The sequence below is a fragment of the Leptodactylus fuscus genome, chromosome 6 (assembly GCF_031893055.1).
Source record: "Leptodactylus fuscus isolate aLepFus1 chromosome 6, aLepFus1.hap2, whole genome shotgun sequence".
In the NCBI taxonomy this organism is placed as follows: Eukaryota; Metazoa; Chordata; class Amphibia; order Anura; family Leptodactylidae; genus Leptodactylus; species Leptodactylus fuscus.
In genome coordinates, this window is record NC_134270.1 from 181,509,451 (window position 1) to 181,521,662 (window position 12,212).

Genomic DNA, 12,212 nt, shown 5'->3' on the forward strand with positions numbered 1-12,212 from the left:
GGAAGTCAATGGTTAGAAGTCAGTAAGTGCAATACAAATAAGAACATGTAGAACACTTAGCAAGGACAGAGTTCAATAGCCACACACAATAGTATCCACACATCCATATCTACCAAGAGACTACAATACCCCACCGTGAATACCCCATTGTGATGTCACAGAGCCTCACTGAGAAGTCACGATGCCCCATTGTGATTCCAGAGGACTCCAGTGTAACAGATAGGAAGAATTTAAAGTAAAAAACAATGTCCAATGGTTGAAATTCACTTTAATGTTGTAGCCTAGTATCTTTGCAGTAGATAGTTTGATTATTGTTGATCTTTTCTGATTAGATTGTATTTATGGTACAAGAACAATTTTTTCCATCTCTTCATCAGTGGAAGGTCTTGGGGAGACACTTGTGCACTCAAATACTGTCGTGTTGAGAGCTTTGACTCCAACCGTCTGATTTATTGCAAATCTGCACCCTATTGGGGACGCACATCCTTTGCCTGCGTAACTGATGATGACGCCATCTGTAACAAATGATATTTGCAGTCAATTGAGAGTTAATATGATAGAGCAGAGAATCATGGGATTGTATTTGGCCTTTTACTATACAGTTGTGTCCTCTATTACAATTCCTTTTGGTTGGACATGTCCAGATTAGAGATGAGCGAACAGTGAAATATTCAATATTTGATTCGAATAGCCCTCAATATTTGACTATTACGACTATCACGAATATCTATGGGGAAAAATGCTCGTTTTTGTGTATGTATGTGTGTGTGATGTGGTAAGACCTCCAAAAATTACTTTTGTGGCTCTTAAGGTGAGCCTTCCAAATTAAGTTAGAGAATTAAGTTAGAGGTCCTCAAGTTGAGCCATACAAAAATTACTTTTCAGGCTATTGGGGTGACCCCTCCCAAACTTAGCTTCAGGCACTTGAGTTGAGCCTTGTACCAGTGTAATTTTAGGCCCTTTGGGGGAATTGAGCCTTGTAGCTGCAGAGTGTTAGGCCCATTTTCCAGGACTATACTGTTCTGCCATATTGTATTACAGATATCCTATATGTATCTGTGCAGAATCTCAGCGGTTACTTTGTTACATTGATCAATTCCCTCAGTGTTCTGATGTAGAGAAATAATATTGTGGTGCTTATCTGACACAAAGCCCTTTCTTCTTCTGATAAATGAAACAGATTTAATGTATGTTCTAGAAGAATCACAAGACTTATTGTATGTTCTAGAACAAAAACAAGACATAATATACAGTATGTTCTAGAAGAATCACAAGACTTATTGTATGTTCTAGAATAATCACAAGACATAATATATGTTCTAGAAGAATCACAAGACTTATTGTATGTTCTAGAAGAATCACAAGACATAATGTATGTTCTAGATTAATCACACGACTTATTGTATGTTCTAGAACAATAACAAGACATAGTATATGTTCTAGAAGAATCAAAAGACTTATTGTATGTTCTAGAAGAATCACAAGACATAATGTATGTTCTAGAAGAATCACAAGAATTATTGTATGTTCTAGAAGAATCACAAGACTTATTGTATGTTCTAGTAGAATCACAAGACATAATGTATGTTCTAGAAGAATCACGAGACATAATGTATGTTCCAGAATAATCACAAGATATAATGTATGTTCTAAACGAATCACATATTGTATATTCTGAAAAGATTACAAGACATATTGTATGTTACAGAAGAATCACCTGGTTTTCTGACTGTTCCGACAAAATTCAAGCATTTGTCTTGATCTCCTCGACATACAGTTACATTGTCAGGTTTACATTCCTCTGTGGTGCCCAATACAAAGCAGCTTGGGCATACAAACCCATTGGGTGGTTCCTCTGGTGGCACTAAGTGATAATAGAAGAAATACAGGATTAGTTGTCAGTCTACACACAAGATTCAGCTGTTATTTCAGTGTTTTATCAACACCAAAGTCACTCATCTAAAATATGTGGAATGGCCGGAAAGTTACGGTTAGCAATTGGTGAGGTGACCATGGACCAAAGAGTGGTCCTCCCAACCTTCTTCTCTTCAGCTGAAATTTACTGACATGCTGTGCAGGACTGACTAGATAAATGACAATCCTAATAAGGGGGATACAATGTAATACTATGGCAGGTGAGCTCTATGACATAAACTGTATGGCAGGTTCCATGATGTATTTGTCCTGGCGTCAGGAAGGTCTTTTTTTTGAGAACCGCTTCTAATTGGATATAATATGTTGTTTAGCGTTTATCATAGCAATAATAACCTAGAATTGGGGAAATACTTCACAATAACCCATATACATATATCACACATTGACCGCTTGTAAGGGAATTGCTAGTGCTGGTACTGAAACCAGAAAAAAGGGAAGATGGAGACAGTGAGTCCTAAACTTGACTCAGTCCCTGTCTCTGCCTACTTGTCACCCTGTCCTAATGACAGGAACAACTTGGCGATGGTCCCTTCTGAGAAATAAGTGTCACAGAACAAGAGAAGACAAACAACACAGAAAGGGAGTCAGCAAGCCAAGGGTAAAAGCCAGAGAGATAAAGCAGTACAGAAGCGTAATCCAAAAGAGTGGTCACAAGGGAAGCCAAAGGTAAGAGGTCAGTAATACAATAGTAAGAAGTAGGAAGTTAGCGAGGACAAAGTCATAAGACAGAGTCACAATAGCCACAAACCTGTGTGGGCTAATGACCTGTATATAGGAAGCCCCGGACAAGCCCCAGACTGGATTGGTAGACAGGTTGTCAGTCACACAGGCAAGGCTAAGATTATCTATTTGATGAACAGAACGAAACAAGGTGCAGGAGACAGGTGCAGTGGAAATTCAGTTACAGAGGAGAGGTAATAGAGCAGTGTTCACAAAGAGCAACAAAATACTCTAAGCAAGGAATCAAACTGAACACCCCTTGTGTGCCACAGCGTCTGAGAGGTCATTGCAGAGTCCCGACCAGGAAAAGACGTTACACCGCTGGTGTCCTCCAGTAAATCTTATATGTTCTTCTTCCTCCTAGGTCTTATTCTCTGTACTTACTTTCATAGAACTCCTTATTACAGCAGTCTTCATCGCAACACTTTATGTTATACATCACATAGACTTCATCGTTTGCCTTTCCGTAAGGCTTCACATTACATGGTACGTTGCGAGAACAACCCTTCCATATGGAGTGATAGGTTCCATCTGTAACAATGTCAGGTGTATGTTTATGTGAAATTATCTACAACGGAACAAACCCCTTTAATTGCGGTTCCTATAAGATACCCTAGTAGAAAGGATTAAGTAGAAAACTGAGACTCACTGCGTTTGTAGTCCTCGGAGATTGTCATACACCGCTCTCCCTTAGGACATTCTACTATTTCATGCTCACAGGTTTCTGAGTTCCTTGCATGACACTTGTAACATCGGAGAGGGGAAGATGAGAAGAAAGTAGAGAAATAGTAATATTCATATCGGTCTGGGATCAGAGAGAGACGGAAATGGAAATGGTAAAGAACAAATCGCTTCCTAGAATCCATATCGATACAGATGTAGTTTATTGATGGAGTTACTAAAGTAGATGAACCATAGAGAAGCCAAGAGTGTCCTTCAATATAGAGGCTCAGGTAGATATCGGCACATGGACTCTGCTGGAACCTGTGATGGACCCTCCATAGATACATTGTATCCAATCAGGGGATGTAACATTGACCCAAAGATTATGTGAGAGATTAGCAGGTAAAAAAACAGGACGGGTACAGTGAAATATTACATGATATGGGCCATATTAGTCTATGCTATAGGGTTATACATGTCACAGAATACAGGTTACACATTATACAACACAACATACTCACCAATGGAAAGTAACAAGGAAAGAAAGAAGAAACTGATAAGAAGCGGCTTCATTTCCTGCGAATGATCTTCTGTGTCTGAGACTTATCAATGACAGCGCCTTGTACCGGAGAACTGTCCTTTATATTGTGTCTATGGCCGGGGAAGACACAAAGTAACAAGTCTGGATCTGTTTGTGATAGTTCAGCCCCTGGCACTTTCTGTATATAATGGAGCTCAGGTTGTACTTTGGGTAAATACAAGAGAACATAAGTATTGTCCGAGCTTTATATCCCGAGGTGTGTCTCCAATGAGCTTAACAGAGAAGATCAAACGATGTTCAATCAAATTGATAATCGATCGAATATCAGGCCGTTCGAGGTGTTCGATTCCAATCGAACATCAGGTGGCAAACTCACTAAAAAGTTGATTCCCCTCCCACCTCCCCTGGTGCATTTTTTGCACCAATAACTGTGCAGGGGAGGTGGGACAGGAACTACGAAAACATAGGCAGGGAAAAAAATTCGGAAAAAGGAATTGGCGGCCGGAAACAGATAACCTCCAATTTAGACGAATGTTGGGTTTACCATTCGACTAATTTGGGACTGTGAACTCTATGAATGTGAGACAGGGACAGATGTACAGGAAGGGTTAGCTAGGGATTACCTTTATTTAGGGGGGAATGTCACTCACCCAGCTCTTTGGGGCTCAATCTGGTCGGGATGCCTGTCAGCTTGCGATATGCACGAGCTGACTTTTTCCCATAGGAATGCATTGGTCAGTGTTGACTGGCCAAATGCCAGTACACTGGCCAATCAACGCTGGTCAATGCATTTCTATAGTGAGATATAGCAGAGCCCGTGTGGTTAGCCCGGCTACTCCACTACTCCTTAGTGTAATAGCCAATCTGAGCATGTTAGTAGTACTAAGAAATAGCCAAGCTGAGCGTGTTAGTCTGCTGCATATCTGCCAGCTCTCCTACATCTCCTACACACTTAGCTGGCTATTCCTTAGTACTACTAACACGCTTAGCTTGGCTATTCCTTAGTGTAATAGCCCAGCTGAGCGTGTTGGTACTACAACCCCCCCAAACTCCTAACCCCCCCCCCTCCCGGTGTCCGCTTACCTGCAGCTCCCTGTTCTTGGTCCACTTCGGTCCTTGGGCCGGGTTTCAAAGCGCTCTGCCCCCCCTCTCCCCGTCTAGTATTATAGAGAAGGCAGGGCTTAGGAGAGTGTGGCCGGGTACTGGGCGGGGAGACGCCCCGCCCCTCTCCCAACTAGTATTATAGTTTTTTTTTTTTACTTCCTACATTCCAAAAGGCATAACTGTATTTATTTTTGTTTTACAGAGCTCCATGAGGGTGTAAGGCAATTGCTAGTTTCCCTGTAAGGAAGGTAAAGACAGGCACAGTGAGTTCTAAACTTTACTCAGCCCCTGTCCCTATCTACTTGCCACAGCTGTCCTAATGACAGGGACAACTGGACGACGGTCCCTTCTCTGGATAAGTCTAACACAACACACAGACAAGACAACACAACACAGAGGAGGATTCAGCAAGCCGAGGGTCAAAGCCAAAGAGACAAAGCAGTACAAAATCGTAATCCAAAAGAGTAGTCACAAGGGAAGTCAATGGTTAAAAGTCAGTAAGTGCAATACAAATAAGAACATGTAGAACACTTAGCAAGGACAGAGTCTCAATAGCATTGGAAGAAGACCGATGGATAGGAAGAACACTGCGCTACTCCACTGAAGTTAGCATCACACGCACTTTATTTTGTTTCCTTAAAACACACGACGCTATACACAGCGTTTTGGGGATTACCCCTTTTTCAAGTGTATAACTGAAATACACAATATACCCGTACAGGAGTCAGGAGCAGGAGCCTCTCAGTAAAGGTAAGTGTTGTTCAACAGCGTGGGGTGGATATACCATGTGTGTAACTCGGGCCACACACAATAGTATCAACACATCCATATCTACTAAGAGACTACAATACCCAACCATGAATACCCCATTGTGGTGTCACAGAGCCTCACTGAGAAGTCACGATGCCCCATTGTGATTCCAGAGGACTCCAGTGTAACAGATAGGAAGAATTTAAAGTAAAAAACAATGTCCAATGGTTGAAACTCACTTTAATTTTGCAGTTTTCCGTAGCCTAGTATCTTTGCAGTAGATAGTTTGATTATTGTTGATCTTTTCTGATTAGATTGTATTTATGGTACAAGAGCAATTTTTTCCATCTCTTCATCAGTGGAAGGTCTTGGGGAGACACTTGTGCACTCAAATACTGTCGTGTTGAGAGCTTTGACTCCAACCGTCTGATTTATTGCAAATTTGCACCCTATGGGGGACGCACATCCTCTGCCTGCATAACTGATGATGACGCCATCTGTAATCAATGATATTTACAGTCAATTGAGAGTTAATATGATCTGATAGAGCAGAGAGTCATGGGATTGTACTTGGCCTTTTACTATACAGTTGTGTCCTCCATTACCATTCCTCTTGGTTGGACATGTCCAGATTAGAGATGAGCGAACAGTGAAATATTCGATATTCAATTCTAATAGCCCCTCAATATTTGACTATTACGAATATCGAACCCCATTATAGTCTATGGGGAAAAATGCTCATTTAGGGGGAAACCACTATTTGACTCAGGAGAGTCACCAAGTCCACTATGACACCCCAGGAAATGATGACAACACCGTGGAATGCAACTGGGACAGTAGGGGGAGCATGTCTGGGGGCATCTAACACACCAAAGACCTTCTATTACCCCAACATCACAGCCTAACAACTACACACTTTACACACTCACTACAACCTCTATCAAATTGGGAAAATACCTGGAAACCTTCTTTCCTCCCCAATTGTATGAACAGAAACCCAAATTTTATGCTAATGGAACATTGCCAAGCACCCCTTTAAATCACGTTGCCCATGACCACCACAGAAGGCAAGGGGGAATATAAACAGCACCCACCTTTATATATGTGTATGAGATCAAACAGAACCCACCCACTGTCATTGTGTATGTATGTGTGTGTAAGACCTCCAAAAATTACTTGTGAGCCCTTCCAAATTAAGTTAGAGGTCCTTAAGCTGAACCATACAAAAATTACTTTTCAGGCTATTGGGGTGACCCCTCTCAAACTTAGCTTCAGGCACTTGGGGTAAGTTGAGCCTTGTACCAGCAGAGATTGAGGCCCTTTGTGGGAATTGAGCCTTGTAGCTGCAGAGTGTTGGGCCCTTTGGGTGACCCCTAAAACATTGAATTGCAGGCCCTTGTAGGGGAGCCCTAAAAATTTATGAGGTTTTTTAATAATTGCATTATGGTGAAGGGGCTGAGGTTGGAGGAGGAGGAGGAATGAATTGGGTCCTGTCAGCCCCTCTCCAGTACCTGGACTGTGGACTGGATATCCACGACCACGTCCTCTCCCACGTCCCCTGCTGCTACCCTGCTGCATGATTGGCAGGTTCACTGTGTGTGTTCCTGCAGTGTAGCTCTGAAAGGAGATGTTTTATAAGAATAAAGCTGTTATAAAATGCTAATATCACTGAATCGCCCTGAGAACAATCTCTCCCCATCTCTCCAAAATGGAAATGACACGAACATGGCCGGCACTATTTGTATGAATCCGAGGTCACCTGATTTCGGCAGCCAATGGCTTTTTCCAATTGTTTTCGACACCTCCGTTGTCGTAGTTCCCGTCCCACCTCCCCTGCACAGTTATTGGTGAAAAAAAGCCCCAGGGAAGATGGGAGGGGATACAAATTTTTACTGCGTTTGCTGCATGGTATTCGAACGGAATTGAATATCTTGAACAGCCTGATATTCGATTGAATAGGTACTCGAACGAACACCGTTCGCTCATCTCTAGTCCAGATATATATGTGTGTGTTCAGATAATACATTTTCCAGGACTATACTGTTCTGCCATATTGTATAACAGATGTCCTATATGTATCTGTGCAGAATCTCCGCGGTTACTTTGTTACATTGATCAATTCCCTCAGTGTTCTGATGTAGAGAAATAATATTGTGGTGCTCATTTGACACAAAGCCCTTTCTTCTTCTGATAAATGAACCAGATTTAATGTATGTTCTAGAAGAATCACAAGACATAATATATGTTCTAGAAGAATCACAAGATATAATATATGTTCTAGAAGAATCAGAAGACATAATGTATGTTCCAGAAGAATCACAAGACATAATATATGTTCTAGAAGAATCACAAGACTTATTGTATGTTCTAGAAGAATCACAAGACTTATTGTATGTTCTAGAAGAATCACAAGACATAATGTATGTTCCAGAATAATCACAAGGCATATTTTATGTACTAGAAGAATCACAAGACTTATTGTATGTTCTAGAGGAATCACAAGACATAATATATGTTCTAGAAGAATCACAAGACTTATTGTATGTTCTAGAAGAATCACAAGACTTATTGTATGTTCTAGAAGAATCACAAGACATAATATATGTTCTAGAAGAATCACAAGACATAATATATGTTCTAGAAGAATCACAAGACTTATTGTATGTTCTAGAAGAATCACAAGACTTATTGTATGTTCTAGAAGAATCGCAAGATATATGTTCTAGAAGAATCACAAGACTTATTGTATGTTCTAAAAGAATCAGAAGACATAATGTATGTTCCAGAATAATCACAAGGCATATTTTATGTACTAGAAGAATCACAAGACTTATTGTATGTTCTAGAGGAATCACAAGACATAATATATGTTCTAGAAGAATCACAAGACTTATTGTATGTTCTAGAAGAATCACAAGACATAATATATGTTCTAGAAGAATCACAAGACTTATTGTATGTTCTAGAAGAATCACAAGACTTATTGTATGTTCTAGAAGAATCACAAGATATAATATATGTTCTAGAAGAATCACAAGACTTATTGTGTGTTCTAGAAGAATCACAAGATATATGTTCTAGAAGAATCACAAGACATTGTATATTCTAGAAGAATCACAAGATACAATGTATGTTCTAGAAGAATCACAAGAATTATTGCATGTTCTAGAACAGGGGTAGGGAACCTTTGGCTCTCCAGCTGCTGTTAAACTACAACTCCCAGCATGCTCCATTCACTTCCATGGGAGTTCCCAGAACAGCAGAGCCAGTATGCATGCTGGGAGTTGTAGTTTTGCAACAGCTGGAGAGCCGTACGTTCCCTACCCCTGTTCTAGAAGAATCACAAGATACAATGTATGTTCTAGAAGAATCACAAGACATAATATATGTTCTAGAAGAATCAGAAGAAATAATGTATGTTCTTGAATAATCACAAGGCATATTTTATGTACTAGAAGAATCACAAGACATAACGAATATTCTAGAGGAATAACATATTGTATATTCTGAAAAGATTACAAGACATAATGTATATTACAGAAGAATCACCTGGTTTTCTGACTGTTCCGACAAAATTCAAGCATTTGTCTTGATCTCCTCGACATACAGTTACGTTGTCAGGTTTACATTCCTCTGTGGTGCCCAATACAAAGCAGCTTGGGCATACAAACCCATTGGGTGGTTCCTCTGGTGGCACTAAGTGATAATAGAAGAAATACAGGATTAGTTGTCAGTCTACACACAAGATTCAGCTGTTATTTCAGTGTTTTATCAACACCAAAGTCACTCATCTAAAATATGTGGAATGGCCGGAAAGTTACGGTTAGCAATCGGTGAGGTGACCATGGACCAAAGAGTGGTCCTCCCAAACTTCTTTTCAAAAGCTGAGATTTACTGACATGCTGTGCAGGACTGACTAGATAAATGACAATCCTAATAAGGGGGATACAATGTAATACTATGGCAGGTGAGCTCTATGACATAAACTGTATGGCAGGTTCCATGATGTATTTGTCCTGGCGTCAGGAAGGTCTTTTTTTGAGGACCGCTTCTAATTGGATATAATATGTTGTTTAGCGTTTATCACAGCAATAATAACCTAGAATTGGGGAAATACTTCACAATAACCCATATACATATGTCACACATTGACCGCTTGTAAGGGAATTGCTAGTGCTGGTGCTAAAACCAGAAAGAAGGGAAGGCGGAGACAGTGAGTCCTAAACTTGACTCAGTCCCTGTCCCTGCCTACTTGTCACCCTGTCCTAATGACATGAACAACTTGGCGATGGTCCCTTCTGAGAAATAAGTGTCACATAGAACAAGAGAAGACAAACAACACAGAAAGGGATTCAGCAAGCCAAGGGTAAAAGCCAGAGAGATAAAGCAGTACAGAAGCGTAATCCAAAAGAGTAGTCACAAGGGAAGCCAAAGGTCAGAGGTCAGTAATACAATAGTAAGAAGTAGGAAGCTAGCGAGGACAAAGTCACAGGACAGTGTCACAATAGCCACAAACCTGTGTGGGCTAATGACCTGTATATAGGAAGTCCCAGACAAGCCCCAGACTTGGTTGGTAGACAGGTTGTCAATCACACAGGCAAGGCTAAGATTATCTATTTGATGAACAGAACGAAACAAGGTGCAGGAGACGAGTGTGGTGGAAATTCAGATACCGAGGAGAGGAAATAGGACAGTGTTCACAAAGAGCAACAAAATTCTCTAAGCAAGGAATCAAACTGAACACCCCTTGTGCGCCACAGCGTCCGAGAGGGCCAGGAAAAGACGTTACACTGCAGGTGTCCTCCAGTAAATCTTATATGTTCTTCTTCCTCCTAGGTCTTATTCTCTGTACTTACTTTCATAGAACTCCTTATTACAGCAGTCTTCATCGCAACACTTTATGTTATACATCACATAGACTTCATCGTTTGCCTTTCCGTAAGGCTTCACATTACATGGTACGTTGCGAGAACATCCCTTCCATATGGAGTGATAGGTTCCATCTGCAACAATGTCAGGTGTATGTTAATGTGAAATTATCTACAACGGAACAAACCCCTTTAATTGTGGTACCTTTAAGATACCCTAGTAGAAAGGATTAAGTAGAAAGCTGAGACTCACTGCGTTTGTAGTCCTCGGAGATTGTCACACACCGCTCTCCCTTAGGACATTCTACTATTTCATGTTCACAGGTTTCTGAGTTCCTTGCATGACACTTGTAACATCGGAGAGGGGGAGATGAGAAGAAAGTAGAGAAATAGTAATATTCATATCGGTCTGGGATCAGAGAGAGACGGAAATGGAAATGGTAAAGAACAAATCGCTTCCTAGAATCCATATCGATACAGATGCAGTTTATTGATGGAGTTACTAAAGTAGATGAACCATAGAGAAGCCAAGAGTGTCCTTCAATATAGAGGCTCAGGTAGATATCGGCACATGGACTCTGCTGGAACCTGTGATGGACCCTCCATAGATACATTGTATCCAATCAGGGGATGTAACATTGACCCAAAGATTATGTGAGAGATTAGCAGGTAAAAAAACAGGACGGGTACAGTGAACTATTCCATGATATAGGCCATATTAGTCTATGCTATAGGGTTACATATGTCACAGAATACAGGTTACACATTATACAACACAACATACTCACCAATGGAAAGTAACAGGGAAAGAAAGAAGAAACTGATAAGAAGCGGCTTCATTTCCTGCGAATGATCTTCTGCGTCTGAGACTTATCAATGACAGCGCCTTGTACCGGAGAATTGTTCTTATTGTGTCTATGGCCGGGGAAGACACAAAGTAACAAGTCTGGATCTGTTTGTGATAGTTCAGCCCCTGGCACTTTCTGTATATAATGGAGCTCAGGTTGTACTTTGGGTAAATACAAGAGAACATAAGTATTGTCCGAGCTTTATATCCCGAGGTGTGTCTCCAATGAACTTAACAAGAAGAAGATGCTGAATATGTTACTGACTGGATTATTTTAATTGAAAAAAAGAAAAGATTTAGTTAAGTATTAAAGATCTTCTGAAATGTCATCTACAGGTACAACAGAAGCAGAATCTAAAATTACCTGGGCAAAGTCATCTGATCTTGACAGCCAAGGACCCTCCGCAGAGCCTGTGAAGGAGACGACAACTAGAGATGTGCAAATCTATGAAGATTAATTCTGTTTTAGAATCTGGGGGTTCACATCTGAATTTTACTTAGGATGCAAAATCAGAAATTAAATTGGCATAAAACATAGTGTATAACATTGTCAGGACTCCTAGGACTATATATATCTATAATACATAGTGTATGACACTGTCAGGACTCCTAGGACTATATATATCTATAATACATAGTGTATGACACTGTCAGGCCTCCTAGGACTATATATATCTATAATACATAGTGTATGACACTGTCAGGACTCCTAGGACTATATATATCTATAATACATAGTGTATGACACTGTCAGGACTCCTAGGACTATATATCTGTAATAAAT

The 12,212-nt window shown here is 40.5% G+C and overlaps 2 protein-coding genes across 2 annotated transcripts; both read right to left on the minus strand.

The window, feature by feature from the left end:
- Positions 1-339: 339 nt before the first annotated feature.
- Positions 340-3,521, minus strand: LOC142210213 (phospholipase A2 inhibitor 31 kDa subunit-like). The gene is made up of 4 exons (XM_075279237.1): positions 3,305-3,521; positions 3,040-3,186; positions 1,718-1,864; positions 340-515 (listed from the first exon to the last, which is right to left on the minus strand). The coding sequence occupies exons 1-4, from the start codon at positions 3,519-3,521 to the stop codon at positions 340-342; spliced, it is 687 nt and encodes a 228-aa protein (XP_075135338.1).
- Positions 3,522-3,887: 366 nt separating this feature from the next.
- On the minus strand, positions 3,888-11,421 carry LOC142210214 (phospholipase A2 inhibitor 31 kDa subunit-like). Its single transcript, XM_075279238.1, has 6 exons — positions 11,367-11,421; positions 10,835-10,948; positions 10,570-10,716; positions 9,263-9,409; positions 6,094-6,210; positions 3,888-4,063 (listed from the first exon to the last, which is right to left on the minus strand). The coding sequence occupies exons 1-6, from the start codon at positions 11,419-11,421 to the stop codon at positions 3,888-3,890; spliced, it is 756 nt and encodes a 251-aa protein (XP_075135339.1).
- Positions 11,422-12,212: the final 791 nt, after the last annotated feature.